The 19,803-nt window shown below is 40.9% G+C and overlaps 1 protein-coding gene across 7 annotated transcripts in view; it reads left to right on the top strand.

Annotated features, from left to right (window-relative positions):
* EML1 (EMAP like 1) overlaps positions 1-19,803 on the top strand; it is a 136,638-nt gene that overhangs the window by 101,553 nt on the left and 15,282 nt on the right. For 4 of the 7 annotated variants that reach the window (XM_083517572.1, XM_083517569.1, XM_083517570.1 and 1 more), the window contains 10 exons: positions 1,861-1,889; positions 3,504-3,530; positions 7,581-7,710; positions 9,274-9,423; positions 11,650-11,719; positions 14,624-14,734; positions 15,965-16,060; positions 16,366-16,500; positions 17,795-17,894; positions 19,100-19,254. In XM_083517572.1, the coding sequence (XP_083373698.1) occupies positions 1,861-1,889; positions 3,504-3,530; positions 7,581-7,710; positions 9,274-9,423; positions 11,650-11,719; positions 14,624-14,734; positions 15,965-16,060; positions 16,366-16,500; positions 17,795-17,894; positions 19,100-19,254 (1,003 nt within the window). The remainder of the gene's footprint in view (positions 1-1,860; positions 1,890-3,503; positions 3,531-7,580; positions 7,711-9,273; positions 9,424-11,649; positions 11,720-14,623; positions 14,735-15,964; positions 16,061-16,365; positions 16,501-17,794; positions 17,895-19,099; positions 19,255-19,803) is intronic. The other 3 variants (XM_083517573.1, XM_083517571.1, XM_083517568.1) reach the window with 1 other exon arrangement.

Below are 19,803 nucleotides of genomic sequence, written 5' to 3'. Positions count from 1 at the left end.
GGAGAGGGTAGCAGCTGATAGAGGGTTCCAGTGAACCCAGGAAAGACCTGGCAGGCTTCTTTGCTGGTGGCAGATGATGATCTCATTGCATCTTTTTTATACTGGAGATTGTTGATGCTTGTAGCCAAGCAACTATTCTTGTCAAACGCTTGCAAAACCAATTGAATTGTTTTCACTGAAAGGGCTCGATTGTTTTTCAGGGCAAGCACTTCGGTGCCTTCCCAACCCTAGTTACAGGCACCCAATCAGCAATCTTACGTGGTCTTTCATATTTAGTAGTGAACTACCCCAGAGAAAATGTTTAGGCCACAGTTCTACAGCAGGAGGTTAAGTCAGATGCTTCAGAGATCGTTTCTGAGTTGGAGACAGATAGAAGTGGTACCATGCTGCTGTGTAGAGCTGAGTTCTAGGCGTGTGGAGGTGCAGGGGTTGAAATTTAATAATGTAAGAGAGCAGGATACTTCTTGGCAGTTGTGGGGTGGTCCATTTGGAGAAAGGAAAGTCCCAGCCATGAATATAAAAGTGAAACGGGCAGAATTGCAGGCTGGGAAGAGTCCATGAAGAAGTTCAGTAATAACAACAAACTGCTTGCCTTAGATGCAGAAGAGGATGGGAAGCCTTTGTTTGGGGTTGAGGAGAAGCGTCCCGTGGCCTCTGTGATGAGAAATGTGAATGATTTTGGCAGCAGAGTTTTGAATGGAAGAGAAATCACTAGGAAGTGACAAGGGAAGTCGAGAGAGAACTTTAGTTGTCAAGGCAAGGGAGCGCAAGAGCATGAACCGGAGTTTTAGCTGAAATGATGGCGAGGAAGAAAAATATTTTTACAGTTTTGTGCACAGATGAGCAACATGACTTGGTACGATTTATAAGTTGTATTTGGTCACTCAGGGCCATGAGACTATAATCACATGAGGGAGGAGAGGAGGGCTGTGCAATTTGCCCTGCATGTGCCCGTCGCTCTTTTCTGTGAGCTGCAGACATGCTCCCCAGGGCTGAATTAGTGTTAGGGAGCGGAAAGGATGGAGGTTAAATTTGATTCAGTTCACATTTAAAGGTGAATGTACCTAATCTGCACTTTCCAAATGAATATGTGAACCAAAACAGCCATTCTTAAAAAAAAAATCATTTTCATTTCTCTGAATTTTGCAGTGTTTTTCTCCAGGCAAGAAAGATGTCAAAAATACATGTAAGCTGTGCATAGAAAAGCATATGTTCAGTAAAATAGCATGTATTGTATTTGTGAAAATTGCTACGAAAAGAAGTTTAGATTTGACAAAATTGCATACAAAAACGTGCATATTAGGAGAAATTCACACTTAAAATGCTGGTGACATTTCATGATTTGTTTATTTTCAGTTGCACTGAGGTGGAAATGTTGAGGAGCAACGTTACGATTGGGAAAATGAGAAACTGAGAGAAACTGAAATTGTCAGATTTTTCCATCCCTAGGGAGGGGCCAGTGTGGGACAGTGGGGATGGACAGACATAGGACATGTACAGCTCCATTCTCTTGCCTCATGCAATTTTAGTTGCATGATTCTGAATGGTGCAGGGGGGTAGCTGGGTACACTTTGCATGGAGTGCAAAGCTGGCCAGGGGCCCCTTCTGAGTCCTGCCTTAATCATGCCAAGAATGCCCCATGCCTCCCAGCCCATCCAGGGATTCCCACCCTGGGCCTCAGACAAGCTGTGCACGGGCCTGCCAGAATAAAAAACAAAGCCAGTACTTCATCCCTGCTGAACTGAATGGATGGCAATTTTGCTTTATTTGAGATGGATGGTCATGAAGGAGAGTGGGGCTTGGGAGGAAAGATGGGCATGCAAGTCTTGTTAAAAGGATATTTCTTGATTATTTTCACAGCAAGCCTAAGGAGCCAATGTTCAGTGCAGGTAATTGTTTTGCTTTCTTTATTCTTATGTAAATGGTGTTTTCATGATAATATAACCTTTTTCTAAACATGGTTTGAACGTTTGTAGCTAGCTAGGCTTTCTACTGAGTTAACTGGTCAACAAAACTTTCAACAGAACTATCACTGTTGATTTCCTAAAACATGGCCTAGTCCTACTTTACAGTGATTAACAAATGGTAATTAGTAGTTTCACATTTTCTGGAAATGAACTTGATATGCTGGTTTTATCAGGTAATACTTTTCTTTTAATTTTATCTTTTTCACGAAGCATGTACAGTGTCCTTAATTCAGTAATTAATGATGAATTTTGAGGGGTTCATTTGGGATTCAGAGTAGCATCAAACCTTTACTTGTTGTGCCTCAGTTTTAATGATCCTCACTTTAGCATCTGTTGGAGGGAAGGCAAAATACAAATGTAACAAGCACATAAATCAAAAAGGTCTGCAGGTGTTTTTTTTTTGTAGGCAGGTTAATCTTCCCTACAAATACAGGCACACGAGAAAGAGCCTCATTTCCAGTTACACACCCACCACACTTGACGAAAAGCAGCACACAGCAATATTTCTGATTTGTGACCGCTCACCCGACAAAACCAAAGCTCATAGGAGAAAATGGGGTTGAGGTGGAAAGGACAGTGTTAGAGCATGTAAATACTTTCCTTGAATCAAGCAGAATCATTCCCTAAATCAATAACAATGCCTTTTTCTACTTCTTAGGAGCCAATATGGGGGGGGGGGACATACTTGTTAAAATACTTGCCTGTGTTTTCTATCTATTCTGCTTTTAAAAAGAGGAGTACACGCTACTATTGTTGTATAGAAGGATTGGCCATTAAATGCATTCAATTTGTTGAGAGCATCAGCTACTAAGCCCCGCATTAATGATTATTTTACTACATCCAACATGTGGTAAAATCTTCCTTACCACTTGGCACAGTGAAGTAGATGTCTTTATATGAAGTCCTGATTATCCCAACTGTGAGCATCACATCTGCCGTTGCAAATAGAATAAGCAGTAATACCCACAGCCCTCCACTTTCGGCCTCTCTCGCAAGAATGGTTGCATGATGACGTGGTTCAGACATCACACCAAACCATGATTTAGTCTTCCTTTGCCTGAACCAGTACCATCCAAGAAACCGTGTTTTTCAAGTGGCCTCCAGGCAAGAAGCATGGTTTGAAGCTGGTCGGCAAACTACAATTTGGGGAAAATATTCTGGGTTAAAAGAAAAATAGTTTGGGATATTCCTTCGTGTGCTGTTTGGAATAGCATCCTGAGATTGTTGTGGATGGTAGGAGATGATGGAAACCAAAATAAACCCATGGCTAGTCTGTACATCTCAAACACAACTTGTCATTTGCAGTCTAAATTGCAGTTAGTGCAAACAGCAACATGTGAATCAATTTAGGGTCATCCTGTTCACTGGTTGTCTGTGGAAGATTCAGACCGCTTACATGAACCAAAAACGGTATTCCCTGAACAGGACATCAAAGAGGACGGTTGGGGAGTCCATAGAGCAGGGATTTAGGTGAGCCTGACTGTTCTTGAATGCATCTTTATCTAGCCCTTCTATCTCTGTCTCTGTAACCACAAGGGAAGCGCCGTGTGACACATTGTAAAGGTAGGTAGGCCTCGCTTCTGAAACCTCATAGCTCTCTAAGCAATCTTATTAACAGAGCCAAAGGAGTTTGTCTCCATTGAGGCAACATGTTTCTTCTACTGCTACAACGCTAAACAAGTTCGGTTTCTTCTGACCAAAGTTCTTGCAGGGCACCTACTGGGTTGTAAGCCTTGTAGAATTTAATCCAAATGGATTTTCGTTTTGATTTTTAGTTGACCTGGTCAAATAAATGGCCAAGGAAAGAGACAAATGTTAGAGAGCTATATGGCAACACATGAATGTACCATTGTGTGATAATAGTTGCTTGGCACTTCAGCTGAGAAGCCATGTGATAGAGCCTGCACTATATAGTTTGTTTGGTTAGTCTCCTAATGTGTGCCTAAAAAAGCATTTAGAGTGGCATTGCAGTGCTTGCTCACTTCCTTAATTGTCCCTGGTAAATCATAGACTTAACCTGAATTGCCAACGAGCATACAGCAGTGGCTAACAGATATGTCAGTGCTGTTAACGTATTAGGTTGTCTCCAGTTGTGTCCCTCTGCTCATGCAAAGACTGTTAGGTCCATTAGAGTCTTCTATGAATGGAAATAGGTGACAAGAAGCCATTTTTACTGATTTCCCCCCTTTTCTCTGCAGCTCCTTGCACATCTGCACTAGAGAGTTTGGAGAACTCCCCCAAACAGAGTGGGAGGTGGGCCGCAGGCCAAAGGGGAAATTTGTGAAAATCACCTCCCTCCTCCTTCCATTCATGGAAGCTTCCATTGAAGCATAGAGCCTTCCATGAGCAGAGGGATACGGTTGGATATATATGAATGCCAAATTAGGGTTAGGGAATGTATGATATTGGAAGTGCTTGCTGATAATTAACATTTAACCAAGTTTTAATCGATGCACAATTGTTTTCATTGTAGCTTGTGTAAACAGATTTGTGTTGCATTTGTACAAATGGTTTATTCCTAACTAACTCCTCATTAATCCGCATCTCCTAAATATTATGTGAGGATAAGTTCTTAATCATGGTTGCTTCTATTCTTGTGGATCATGTTGTTCAACAAGCCACATGTAACTAATTTTGCAGTCTCTCATGGAAGCAACTTGAGGCGTTGCTAGTTTCAACCTTTCTGCTCAGTTCTGTTTCCCAGCTGTTCCTGAAGTAGTATAAGAATACTGCAGGTGCTTTATCCAGCCTTGCTTTTAACAATTTAACAGTCTTTCACCCTTTTATATAGTGGCTTCACTTCCATTAGCCAGTATCTTCTCTTGCAGTCTGTTATTCTAAGACACTTGCCGTCTGTTGTTCTTTCTGTGTCTTTGAATACCAAAGCAAAAAAGGCTACATAAATATTTTAAGTGATGGTGGGCATGCCACTGTCTGAATTAGCCTATCAGTATCTATGTCTGCTGCCACACACCTGTTATGAACGGGTGGTCTGGACAGTAAGTTTGGGCAGATGTTTGCCTGGAAAGGATTATTAATCATTCCTGGCGTGTGACTGATAGCAAGGTTGTTTTGAGTTAATTGTGTGTTCTGTGGACAAGAGTTTAGTACCATACCTTGGTATTCAACCAGCTTATTTCTCAAACGTTTTGGCTTCTGAATGACGCAAATCTGGAAGTGACTGTTCTGGTTTGCAAACTATTTTTGGAAGCCAAACGTCCAATGGGGCTTCCGATTGGCTGCAGGAGCTTCCTGCAGCCAATCAGAAGCCACGCTTTAGTTTCCAAACGTTTTGGAAGTCGAATGGACTTCCGGAACGGATTCTGTTTGACTTCCAAGATACGACTGTACCCTGATTCTAAATGCCTGTACCCATAATGTGTAATGTAGTGATCTAGTGCTACAGTGGTTGCTGCTCACCCATCTAAGCATTTACTTGCTTACATGGTAAATGTTAGGTTAGGACAGGTTCCCCAAAGGCAGCTGTCTCATAATGCTTGGATGCAATTAGTGGTTGTGTGCTTACGCTAAGTGGATGCATAACATTTCAGAAGAACAATACGCTAGTAAACCCAATCCTCACATTACGTGGGTGCCATGCAAATGTAGCACTGCCAGTGCCTGAGAACTTGGAAGCAGGGCATATACTACTACTCCTTCTTCCCAGTGCCAAGTCCCCCCTGTGGGAAAATGATTGCTTGTACATAAGAGCAATCATTTTCCCACACACCCCCCATCTCCTGTTTGCACTAGGGAAGGAGTAGTCAAAGTGATGCCCTCCAGATCTTTTGGACAGCAATTCCCATTAGCCCCAGAAGCACAGCCAGTAATAGTGTGTCATGGGAGTTGTAGTCCAAAACATCTTGTGTTTGAAACCTGATGAAGATAACCATGGTTCTTCTCACCTGGCTTCCTGATTAAGAGTGGAAGCCAGGTGAGCAGAATCAGGGTTGTCATGGTTTAGATGGGGGTTGAGGACCTCCATGAACTCACAGCCTCCTGATCATGCTTTGGAGATTGGCAGCATTACATCAGCATTGGACTTTAACATTGGCTACCCGCATTGTTTTCTGATAAGTGGTCTGAGCCCTTGAGCTTTTGATGTGTGCTACATAGTCCATGTTTAAGGACAGGTGTGCTTTGTTTTGTTGTTGTAGGCCTAGAAATGTAGCTACCTGTAACTTTCCTGTACAGCTCGGGAACTGTCAAGTGTCCAGCTAGTCATTGTGTACTTTGTTTTTCCATGTGCAGCTGTTAAGTACTGTAGCAACTTTTCGTGCTTTGAAAGAATCTCTAGCAATATGTGCAAAGTACAGCTTTGTTAAGCTTGCAGTTATGTGTTCGCTTCAACACGTTTTGTTGTTCTTCATTAAGAAAAAGAGAAAAGAATTAGAAGGTGTCTAGTTAAGCTTTGGGTACGTTCCATATGTGCATTGCTGGTTTTAAAGAAACACTAACCACTGCAACAACTGTTAAATTGTTATTGGCAAATATGCTTATAACATGATATTGTTGTTCTGTGAATTCTGATTAAAACTACAATGACAACACATAAATTATGTTACTTTGTCCACTAAAACAAAGCCCTCCTCTTTTAAACATTAATGGTGTTTGAAAATCCTTAGCTATGCTTTTAGTAGACCTAAAATTCTCTCACTGATTTACATAATGTTATTGCTTCTGCCCTTCCATTTTCTCTATGCCCACGATTATTCCGTCTAGTAACTCTGCTGATGTCATTGACTCCAAAACTGCCCGATTTGGATGAGAACAAGGCTGGATCCCTTGATCTGCCGATGGAGCAGCAGGAGGCAGCAAGTTCTGAACCTCGAAAAGCTTCACCAGCTGTTCGCAAGAAACCTCCTTTGGCTTTGCCATTTCCTAAAAGTCCTAGCCAGACTATCATGACATTTCCTAGATCACCTAGCTTTTTAAGCCCCATGAAGTCCCCAAGTCAGTACTTCCAGATCTGTTATTAAAGTTCCTCTGGCTTCATACTTCAGTTAAAGCACCGTCGACTAGAGCATTTCTGGTGGTGTTCAGGGTGTTTACTTAATGTCAGCAGAGTTCAGATCTGTCATTCTTTTATGTTTCTCTCTCCTTTCTCTGTGCTGTCCTTGTCGCTGCTTCTGTTTTAAAACTTAGTCGTCATCTTCTTTCTTACATGTACTTCAGCGCAGATCGTTTATTAATTGCCTGTCCTCGTTGTGCTTCCAGTGTATCTCTAACAATATAAGCCGAGTGCAAAGTTTGTCTTTACACTAAGATGCCGTGAATGTTAAAAATTGTAGATGCTGACACCCAGATGTGTAAATATCCAATAAAAATAAATAAAAGAATTTCATGTGGCATATTTTTTTTGGTGTTAATTGTAATCTTTGGAGTTTCTTCTTCAGTATTGTAAAGAGATTTAAAGCAGAAGGGGACTTGGTGTGTATCTGATTATTTCAAATTTTGCTTGCCAGGGTGGGGTGGGGAACAGTACCCCCCCCCCAAAATGTAACTTCAACGTGTCATTAGGCAACATATTAGTGGGCTGGGATAGAAGAATGTTGAAGTACATGACTAATGGTGTATGTGTGTAATTCTTTCTGTCTTTTGACCTTTTTGTAGAGGAAGGATACGTTAAAATGTTTCTGCGTGGACGCCCTGTTACCATGTTCATGCCCAAAGATCAAGTGGAATCTTACAGTCTGGAAGCAAAAGCAGAACTACCAGCCAAGAGGCTAAAACTGGAATGGGTGTATCCTTTTCTTATGGCTGCATGTTAAACGTAGAAACTGCTCATTTCTTGGGTTCAGTTGTGTGTTGTTGTTTTTTTGTAATGTATCTTGGAAGGTTATTAAACATAGCGGGAATCTAGGGTTGTTGTTTTTTTGGAAGCAATTACCATTTCACTGATAAAACAATCAAATGAGTATTAATAATATGAAACTTCTGCTGCACATCTTTATCCCATTAAGCAGCTCCAGGAAGGCTTCAGCTGAATGTAGCCTGAAGGTTTATGTTTAAAACCAGTTAATTATCACACGGTTAAATTAGGCACATTGCAGAAAAGTAGGGCGCTATGGTTACTAATTATAATGTACTTAAACAGCTTTTCTCTTTTACTGGCATATCAAAGGGTATTTATATGTCTCTGTAGTTTTTAAGGAACAGAATTCTTAGAAAATACATCATGATTTTCAGCACATCCATTTAGTTCGTATAAATACCGTCATTGCTTGGTCATATGCTACACAGAAAGACAGTTTATGCTGGTTCTCTTTTTAGTTAGTCCTAGAATTATTTTTCAGATTCTTTCTTAAGCACACAAATCACTGTTGGCCAGTCTTTTGAAGACAAATCAGAAGTACTGTGCAGGGCCTCTATCTATCTGTCTGTCTATCAATTTATCTATCCAAAGTCCATCTTGGCCTTCAATAAGCAAGAAACCATGTATGACAGAGCATGCAGCTGCATGATTTTAAATGTTAAATAGCATCATGTGCCAAATAGCACCATTTAACATATAGATTAACTCCCACAATTAGATTAGATCTGCCCATGATTGGCACTGGTGGTTGGAGAATGAGATTCACTGATTTTGTATTGTTGTAGCCTCCTTCAGTTGCATCATTTAAATTATTTCAAGGCAAATCTGTACAACAGACAGAATACAGGGGAAGACAGGTGAACTATACATTGCAAAAGTCCTAAAGGGGAGGTATACTCATCTGTGTTGTGGTTTGGGTGATAAGTCTATAGGTACACTGTGCTAGCATTTCCCGAGGGTGTGGGCTATACCTTCTTGCTTCACAGTTTTTGTGGCTGTGGAGTTGTCCCCATTGAAGAACAGCAGCAGAATATTCCAGGCCTGAACTGCTTAAAGGTGGGGAGATCTGTTCACTGGGAAGGTCCCAGTCTCTTGTTTGAAATGGAGGTTGTCCCACCTGCAGGTTTGATGGGGGAGGGGGGGAATCCTGTTTCAAATGGCAAGCTCTCCTGCCACTTGAAACCAAACCCACCTCAAACAACAGGAAGGGCTCCCAGAAAGCATACCTGATGTTGTACATCACGTCTGCTGACATACAGCACAGAACATTTGAAGGGAAAGCCCATCACTCCCCCCCAAAAGAAATCTGTCTCCACCAGATTCACCAGGAAATGGAACAACAGTTAGTGAACTGCGTTCAGCATCTGATGCAAATAAACTAGTGCAGAGTCATAGAGCCTTACAGTATGGACCCAAATTATCACGTCAAATGGCGCTTGCAATTTTTGAACGGCCGCTTACAAACTATTATGATCTTAACTAAGATGTCAGCTATGGCTACAGGGGTCGGGACTGCCGTAGTAACCTGTACCTCCTTCCGACGGGTGAAACCGTGTATTTCATTGCGTCTGTTGTTGTGTTGTACAATGTTGAAGAGCAACTACAGCGGCATTACACTGCTCACAACGACGATGTCAAGTGGTAAGCTGTATAGGGCATTGATACCTTGGAAATAAAACAAGGTGGAAGAATTGAAACTATAGTGTGTCCCATTTCTCGTAAAGCGGGGGTGGGCAGAAAGTAGATTGGGATCTACTGGCAGATCTCTAGATGGTTTGCAGAAATCTGCAACAGTTTCTAACCCCTTAATAGTCTTAATGATGGCAGCAACTTAAAAGCCCTGCCCGTCCAGTTAGATTGCTTGTGATAGGGCTTGAGTGCTTGGTTCTGGTACAGATCACAAATTGCTGGGCTGGGCATTTGTTCAAAGGTCCCATATTCCTTAATTCTTAGCGTATGGCCATCTAGCTGAAGTACCATTTTGCACCTGGCTCTGGCTGGTAGATTTTGGTGTTCCATTAAAAACAAAGTAGTCTAAAGTTTGCCCACGTCTGTTGTAAATACAGCCATACCTTGGTTGACGAACGCCTTGACACTCGTATGTTTGGGCTCCTGAACGCCGCAAACCTGGAAGTTAGTGTTCTGGTTTGCGAACGTTCTTTGGAAGCTGAACGTCCGACGCAGCTTCTGCGGCTTCCAGTTGAGTGCAGGAAGCTCTTGCAGCCAATCAGAAGCCACGCCTTGGTTGTCAAAAGTTTTCAGAAGTCAAACGGATTCCGTTCGACAACCAAGGTACAACTATAATGTACAGCAACAGAGCCAGATTTTAGGGGGGGGCAGACACAGTACCCTCATGGGGCTCCACCTGGTGATACTGGCACCTGCCTTGTTTTAATTTTCCAACAATGCAGTGCCTAGGTAGGAATGAGAGCAGAAAAGTTAAGCCATTCATACTTCTTCCATTACTCATGGAACTGATGTTGTAATGAATGGGAGATTCCTGGCTAACAGCCCACAGTTGTAACTACTACCACCCTGGAGCTGGAGAGCAGGAAAGAATCACATTCTGGCTCCTGCCATGAGAAAGAAGACCTAGGGTCACCATGAGGCTGCACTACTGCCTTCTAGGAACGAAGGCAAAAAGGAGACCAGCCTTACCTCATCCAGGGGCCAGAGAAGGAACAGCTTCAGGGAACTCGCTTCTTGCTTTCTTCCCTGAAATAACACACTGCTCTAACTCCTGTTGCCTTGCTGTTTCCTTAGTTTTAGATTTTATGATTTATGTGGAAATTGTTTTCCATTTGGTTATGTACGGTACTTTTTGATGTTTTATTTATTGCTTATGGCTTTTGTTATGTTGATAATTATGTAAATCTTGTCATGTTGTAAGCATTGTTTTAACTATGGAAAGGCGGAATACAAATAAAATGATGATGATGATGATGATGATGTTGCAGGTGTTGCAGAAGCATGGGGAGCCCCCCTTATCTTTTTTTTTTTAAAAAAATAATTTTTATTAACAGGCCAATCAAATCACATTAATTCCAAATTACACAGCCAAATTTTTAAATTTTTGTTGGGGGTACCCATACTTCGAGCTCAGAAAGAGATCCAAACAGAGCTCCCCTTATCTTTCTAGTTTATAAGTCTGATTCATGGCTTTTCCCCTTTCTTTTTCTTTGGCCCACTTTGGGAGACAGGCATCTGAAAAGCAGGACAACAATATAGGGTTACAGCCCATTATTATTATTATTATTACTGCTATTATTATTATTATTATCTGATTGGATTGCCCTAGCCACTCTGGGCAGCTTCCAACAGATATAAAAACAACTAACTTTTACTCAGAACTAGACCCATTCAGATTAATGGCCATAACTCACTTAGTTCAATAATTTTAAAAGGGAGTTGAAAGCAACCCATAGTAAATAAATAATACCCCCACATCAGTTCTCATCACCAGCTTTGCATGATTACAAGAAAGGGAACAAAGAGCACTGATGCAGGCATCAATCTAGTCCTCAATCGTTCATGCATTTAGTGTTAATATTGATTTGGTTATTGCAAGAGATTGCAGGTTGGGGACAGTGCAACTTTGAGCATTTGTCATGGGAATTAAATTATCAAATTTAAATAGTTTATGAAAAGCATGTGCAAAATACTGTAATTGTTTGCACCCTTCAGTGTCTTGCGATACTTGTCTTCACACATTAGACATGGCAAGGGCTGAAATGAAAATGTTTCCATATGCATTGCAATAAATTGGGAAACCATCCAGTCCAGGATGTTCAGAATTCTTTTAGCTTGCATTGTGAACAGTGTTTGTAATATGAGATTTGACAAAGGTTTTTCCCCTCCCTCCTTCAGCCTAGCTGTCCATCCTGACAGGATCACCATAGCAACTGGTCAGGTTGCAGGAACATCTAAGGATGGGAAAGTAAGTCGGCCTATTGATCATGCTCAGAATTTTGCTTGTTAGAAATCTGTTGTTTTTATACTAACGTGCTAATGTATTGATACTAATAAGGAGCAGGTGTGTTAAAAGTAAACCTCCAGGATTATATGTTGGAAGGAACCAGAACTCCAATGTAGTGAAAATGATAGAAGAAATGATGTTAGTAGGGATATATAAATGAGGATGAGTTTGGTTCCTATTTCCAGTTGCCTTTCCAATCTAAAGCCACGTCATTCTTGGGTGCTTCGTGCTTGAGTATGCGTTGATTGTGAAGTTTTGATTTGGATGCTTCATACAACATGGTCAGCTGGATGCATGTTTGTAAATCGGGGGCAGCTGAATGTTTATTTTGTGTCGAAAACCCAATTCCTGTTGCATATAGAAGCTTCTGGTATCAATCAATATCATTCCTGAGAACCTGCGGCTTGAGAGCACCATGCGTCAAAATGAAGCCTTGAGTCAGATGTGGTGCTGTTTCACTTTGTTGGGCAGTATCTACCAGTTCTGTTGGTAAATGATTCACAGTAGTGACCTGGTCTTATTTTGAAGTGTTGTCTCAGTTTGAATGCCCTCCTTAAGGAAACACACTTTTTTTCTTTAGTGCTCTGTTACAACTTTCTCATTTGTCCCAGCATTTCCGATGATAATATTTACGAGAACTGCTTTTGTTCCTCAATTTTATGCTATTTATTTATTTATTTATGTATTCATTCATTCATTCATTCTGTTGCGTTTTTAAAAATATTGCACCTGTGTTGTACAAATTGTTCTTTCACTTTAGTACAAACACTCTTCTGATGAAGGGTGGTTATTTATTCAGGCTGCCTCTGCACTTTTGAAACAAATAGGAAACTAGAAACTGCAAATAAGGCACCAGGAACTACGTCAGGATTATAAAATGTAAGGGCAGAATGAATGATGTAAAAAAGTGGAACGCTTTGGAGAAAAGCATGAGCTTGATAGAGGAAATGTAATAAGAATACAAGGTCCTTCTAGCAATCCAGCTTCCTGTCTGTGTAGTGGGAAGCTTGCAAGGCTGTGGGAAACTTGCAAGCAGAACTGAGTACAGTGGTACCTCGGGTTAAATACTTAATTCATTCCAGAGGTCCGTTCTTAACCTGAAACTGTTCTTAACCTGAAGCACTACTTTAGCTAATGGGGCCTCCTGCCGCCGCCAGAGCACGATTTCTGTTCTCATCCTGAAGCAAATTTCTTAACCTGAGGTACTATTTCTGGGTTAGCGGAGTCTGTAACCTGAAGCGTATGTAACCCGAGGTACCACTGTACTTATAACTGTGAGGCATAAATGTCACCATTTGATGGTACTAAAATATAGAATCTCCTTTTCCATTAGCTTTCTAGTTATGATGGTTGTATACAACTCCAGGATCTGAATGCCAGTTACTGTAGGTGCAGCACCCACAGAGAATCTTGCTGCCTGTCATTTCCCCATAGGCATCTGGTTGATCACAGTAGGAAACAGAATGTTGCACTAGATATGCCTTTGTTCTAATCTAGCAGGGCTCTTCTTATGCCCTTGCTAAAAACACTAGAGCAAATATTACAGTTACCGTGGTTGTAATGGAAAGTGGGAAAGGATCTGTATGAAAGACTATCGACCTTAGCCATTTTCAATAAGAATATTTATTATTACTATTACTATTACTATTGCTTGAACTAGTAAGGTTCAGTGGTTGCAACTCTTTATTTTTTATTGCTCATTAAAGACTGCAGATAATGGAAATGCAATTCTTATTTTCTTGTTTATTTCAACATGTTAAACCTCAAATATAAAGTGATTTCTTTAAATCTTCCAAAGGATTCTCCCTGCAGAGATCTTTATTGATAAAAAGACCAAGAACAATTCTGGCTAATCCTTTTAGTGTTTATTCAGACTTCGTGCGAATAGATTTTCTTGCTTATAGACAGAACTGCCCCTCTGCAACTTGGGACTGCAGTCATCAATAGGCAAATACTGTCTGTCAGTTGGCCGTGCATTTTGCTATTTTAAAGATTTGCAAAGATTGCTCCCTAGCGTTCTAACTCTGCATTGCAGACGTTATATAATCGTGTCAAACTCCATTAGCTGTCATTGAAGGGAGCACCAAATGCAATTTGGATAGGCTGTGCATTAGTTATAAATTGGAAGCGTTATAAGACCTGTCTGTTTCAGCTGACTTTTAGAGGGCAGAGTGAAGCTGTCAGAAGGTTAAATCTTTTTGTAATGTATTGGACCATTTTGCAAGTTTCGTATGGTTTTGTAGTTGAATCATACTCCTCACTTTCTGGGAACAGCAGGCGTGCGCCTCGCCCCCAATAATTCCAGGATAGAATCTCTAAAATGCTTCACATGTACACAGGGAATTGATCTTTCCAGATTTTCCCCGGTATGACCTGACGTAATCCACATCTCCTAGACTAGTGTGCAGCTTGAACCACAGCTTTCTATTGGGTTTTGTACCTCTCTGTACGCTGTGACACAGTTCTTGGCTAAAAAAATATATCAAAACACATTCAAAAATTATATCTTTTAAGAGAAAATTAGAAAGGAGTAGAAACAGAATGGAATGAACTTACACTTGCAAAAGTGACACAAACTAGAAATAGAATAAAATGCCCATCTGCATATCAGTGTCTCAGTAACCCCGACAACCACACTATACGTTAGACCACTATTACCCCTATATTGCAGATGAGAGGCAGAGGTTGAAAGAGAATTGGACCTTTTGTCCTGTATGTTTGTGTTTCCATGAACGGAAGATGTTAAATATGGCTAAGATGCATTTGCAGGTATTTTCACATACTCTGATTATACTCAGATTCCTGCTCCACCCCAGCCCCAAATCTAACTGCAGCTGTTGCTTATTGTTTGTTCCATTTCTGCAGCAACTCCTGCCCCATGTCCGCATTTGGGACTCTGTTACTCTGAACACACTGCATGTCATTGGGATGGGGTTCTTTGACCGGGCTGTCACTTGCATTGCATTTTCCAAATCGGTAAGTGATATCTCCTTATGTATTGTTGATGCACTTTTTTCCGTATTTACAGTTCTAAAATCTGTTGCCATAACTCAATGGGACAGTTTCCTCTGTAAACAAATGCTATTCACTTCTGTGTTAGGTTGCCCCCAGTGGAACGCACCAAATATTATTTTACTGGATTCTAGTTTTGCTGAGATAGTTTTGCTTCAGTGAAATCTTTTTCTTAGGCAAGAAGGGTTTAAACAAACAAAAAAGGAATTCCCAAACATTTTTACTTCTTCTACAAGTGGAATTTTGATTTGCTTGCTGCAGATCTGTCTGTCTGAATTTGTGACCAAGAAGTCTGCTCATTCCTCCCCTTTCTCCCCTTTAGTTTAGGGCCAAACTAGTTGTAATAGAACAGCGGAAGGCCTTCTTGGGACGCCCTCCCATCAGATGTCAAAGAGATAACCAATTGCATGACTTTCTGAAGACATCTGAAGGCAGCCCTGTATTAATAAGTTTTTAATGCTTGATGTTTTGTTGTGTTTTTATGTTGGAAGCCATCCAGAGTAGCTAGGGCAACGCGGTCCGATGGGTTGTGTCAGGGAACTGCCATCAGAGGCATGGGAGAAGGAGAGGGTCTCTGATTCTGCAGGGGAAGGTCCAAGCGCTAGAGGGAGACTCAGCCGGGAAGAAGGGGAAGAGAATGAGTGTAACACCAGGGATCCAGGAGAGCAATGGGACAGGGAGGTGCAGGGGCTCCAGGACTCTTTGTTGGAAGTTAGCGAGGAGAGCCCAAGCACCCCGCTGCCCACGCCCACCCTGCGCAGGAGACTCCCGCGCAGTGAGAGGCGGAAACGATTGGGCGTCAAACAACTCTTATGTTGGCAACGCTTTAAGAAACGCCCACACAGATTCTACGAGTGACTAAGGGCAGCCATGCTGAGATGGGCTGTGCAGTCCAGAGGGTTTAACCAGGCAATCTAATGCTCAAACGGAGCAGGATTACGCACGAGTAACTCCCAACCCATTATAGGTTGGTTATAAATTTATTATTTATTTATTTATTATTGTATTTTTGGTAAACAATTCTTTGTATATTTTCCTCAAACTTGCCAATAACACATATTCTGTGTGGATGATGCTGTTTTGGTTTCGTAAGGACTGGCTTGTAGAGCACTGCCTTTCCAATTAGACTTTGTGATGATATTAAATCGCTTTTTGGTGCATTCCTCCAGTGAGATATTTCATGTTTTATTTCAGAATGGAGGGAGTAACCTTTGTTCAGTGGATGACTCCAACGACCATGTGCTTTCAGTGTGGGACTGGCAGAGAGAAGAAAAGCTAGCAGATGTCAAGGTATTTTGCAATGAGATTGCTTTTATGCTACTTGAGACCCACCCGGTTGTTCCCTCGCTCCTACCCCATTGGTGCCATATTCAGTGTAACATCTTGTAAGCATTGCTGCTAGCCTCCGGTGTGATCCAGCAGCCTCCCCTTATGTTCTTATTTGACCTATATCTATACAGATTAATGTATTGCAAGGCATTTAACATCCTTCCAAAGCATATGAACTTACTATTGGTGCTCTTAATGTTGTCTGTGGGCATTTTGACATGTCTGTTTTTTTTGCAAATGTTGAAATAATTTTTCCCTCCTTCTAGTGCTCTAACGAAGCCGTATTTGCCGCTGATTTTCACCCTACAGACACTAATATAATAGTTACTTGTGGGAAATCGCATCTTTATTTTTGGACGCTTGAAGGCAGTTCTCTCATTAAAAAGCAAGGCTTATTTGAGGTAACAAGTGCTTATGTTCATGGGGGTTGCATACGGAAGTTACATAGAAGAAGCCTATAGTCAAAGAATGGGCTGGCTGGTTCAAATCAATGTATGAACTTCACCCGTCTTTCTCTCAGTGTTGTTTGTTTGGTCTTGTTGTCCTTCTAGTGTCACCAAGTCACAGTGCTGAAGGAGAAGCTGCCCATGGCAGGATTCATCCAACAGGGTCTAGACCAGGGTTTCCCAAACTTGGGTCTCCAGCTGTTTTAGGACTACAGTTCCCATCATCCCTGACCACTGGTCCTGCTAGCTCAGGATGATGGGAGTTGTAGCCCAAAAACAGCTTGAGAATCAAATATGAGTTGTTGCTCTCCGTTCTTGGGTAAAAGCGCCACGTTACCTACTATTGCAAACATGACTCTGATTCATCACACTTGCTCTTCCTTCTTCTAGTCAAAACTTGTATATCTTTCCAGCATCTTAGAATATTGGCTGTGATGGTATCTTTATAGTGCACAACCCAAGATCTCCATAGAGCCAGTTCCACAGGTCCAGTGATATTTTGTGGCCTGTGTTTCTCAAACAGCTGCAGACTGCTACTATTGCTCTATTGCAAACTACCATATTTTTCCATCTATAAGATGCCCCCTATTTTGGGGGACTCATATTTAAGAAAATGGGGAGAGATGTATACATGTATAAGACGCTCCCCTAATTTTTGGCATTATTTTTTAGGGGGGAAACCTAGTCTTACACATGGAAAAATATGGTATTTGTCAAACTGAGAGTTCAAAAGCCACATGATTTTTTAAAGCGTTCAAAGGGAAGTGCTGAAGATCCACTGGCCATTTGCATGACTTCGGGTCTACCTATAGCTGACTGTTGAGTCCAGGCCAAGCATGTGGAATGTGATTTCTTTCCCCTGTATTTTTAGGGACACAATCTGGAATGTCACTACTTTAAAATAACAACAAAACCTTACATTCCACAACCAGGTATTTTAAGTGCAGTTTTGATTTAAAGGGATTTCTTCAGAAAGGAAGATAGCTTTGAATGCATTATTCAACAGGTGTATTATGGCATGGATAAGGCATATGTGCAATGTATTCTATTTAATATATGTCAAGAATTTGTAAACATATGTTGATAAAATCTGTAAAACTTGCAATCTCTTGTTACTTATTTCTCTCGATTTTTATCTTGTGGTAAGCATACGGTTTTGAAATTATCTAAATTGAATAAATAGAAATATATTGTAAATATGTTATTCCCCTGTGATTATTATAAATATACCAAATCTCTTACCGTACAGAAACAAGAAAAGCCAAAATTTGTTTTGTGTGTGACGTTTTCTGAAAACGGTGATACGATTACTGGAGACTCAAGTGGAAATATCTTAGTATGGGGAAAAGGTAAGAAGAGTAAGCTTATAAAACAGTAAATTACTACATATGACATAGATTTAACAGTTATTTCTTCTAGATTTAAGCAAGTGCTTATTTAATTTTTCCTGGAAAGAAACTGAAATAGAATTTATTCAGAATCAATGGGGGGGTATATTATGTGATGACTATTGCCCCTGCAAAAAAGTATGCTACTTCTTAGTAATAGAAGGTTCGAGTAGAGCAAAAATTGTTTCCCTTTCTAAGGGAGGGGAGGAAGCATTGCCCTGACTCGGAAGCCATCTTGTGAAGTGGTTCTGGCTACGTGGCCTAATAATTACATCATGCTGGCTATGGGATTCCTGATTAGCTGGGATTATGTTGTCAGCCTTTTGATGGTGATTGGCAAAAATGGCGTTAAAATACCTGCCAAGAGGGGGGTAGCGAACAGGCATGAAGAAAACAAGATGTGCAAGGAGCATTTCAGTCCCCCGGAAGCAGAAAATAATCACCTGCAAAACATTTGACATGGTCCTAAATTGATAGCAGACACCTTGCATGTTTCAGTCTTAAACATGGTTTAACAAATTAAACAGCTAATTAAGTTCTACGAATACATTTAAGAAATAAGCTCCAAGGCTAACTGCAGCCACAAATATCTTCTGGCCAACTTAAACCTGTTGGTTTAGACGAAAGGTATCTTTCAGTATCCACAATATTACTTATTTACTTACGTTTCTGTGGTTTATATACGACTGTTTGCACAAGCCCCCAGGTTGGTTTACAACCAAATAAGAAAATGTGTATTCAAATACACAAAGTATATAAAATATTGTTGTCGTTTAGTCGTGTCCGACTCTTCGTGACCCCATTGACCAGAGCACGCCAGGCACTCCTGTCTTCCACTACCTCCCACAGTTTGGTCAGACTCATATTTGTAGCTTCGAGAACTGTAATATTTTAATATAAAATATTACAGTTCTTAAAATGCATAGCATAACAACTTTAAATAGCAGCTAATCCAATTATCTAATCAGGTCTTTCCTCCTCCAAACACCCTCTGAAAAAGGTGTGTCTTAAGCAGCTGCCTTAAACTACAGGGCTGAGACCAGATGAACTTCAGTAGGGAGGGAGTTTCATATGTGACAAAACAGGCTTGCCGTAATAAATAAATAACTGAATCGCCAAATAAGATATACTGCTTGGTTAATAACTTGTTTTCTTCCCATATCTAGGTACCAACAGAATAAGCTCTGCAGTTCAAGGAGCCCACGAAGGTGGCATTTTTGCACTTTGTATGTTGCGAGACGGAACGCTTGTGTCTGGAGGTGGAAAAGACAGAAAGCTAATATCTTGGAACGGGAATTACCAAAAACTTCACAAAACAGAGGTGATGTCATCAATCCTTTAAAAGCGACATCTTAGCATTTCCTGTTTGAAAAGAGAATTATTTTGTAGCTCGAATCCTGAAAAAGCTTTCCCCCACCCCGTCAACTTCTAAAAGACATCACTGTTTCTTGTGGCTAATGCCTATGTCCTCAGACTAAGAATATGATATAATATCAGAAGGGTCATACAATGCATAGATTTTGAATACCTAGATACAAATCCCAGACATTTGCCCAGCACACTTCTCTACCTTGAAATACATTACATTGCTTGAATCATGAGAGGGAAAGGAAACAAGCAAACCCTTCAATGCAACCTCTCCTCCTTGTTCACCTCACCAAGTTGATACCTTTATTTTTCTCTGCCTGCCTTCACTAAACAGCCCTGGACTGTAACTGGCCTCACGTACTTCCAGTACTTGGTAGAGTGGTATGGTACTTGGAGTAGAAAGAAAAATAGAGCTCCAAACTATCCCCCCCCAAATACCCAATTACGCTTTTACTTAATAGTTTTGTAGAGCAAGAAATTAAACAGGTTTTGAGCAAATGGT

This window comes from Podarcis liolepis, assembly GCF_965112155.1.
Source record: "Podarcis liolepis genome assembly, chromosome: 1".
Lineage (NCBI taxonomy): Eukaryota > Metazoa > Chordata > Lepidosauria > Squamata > Lacertidae > Podarcis > Podarcis liolepis.
The sequence above is the reverse complement of the archived record's forward strand: the minus strand, read 5'-3'. Positions and strand labels throughout refer to the sequence as shown.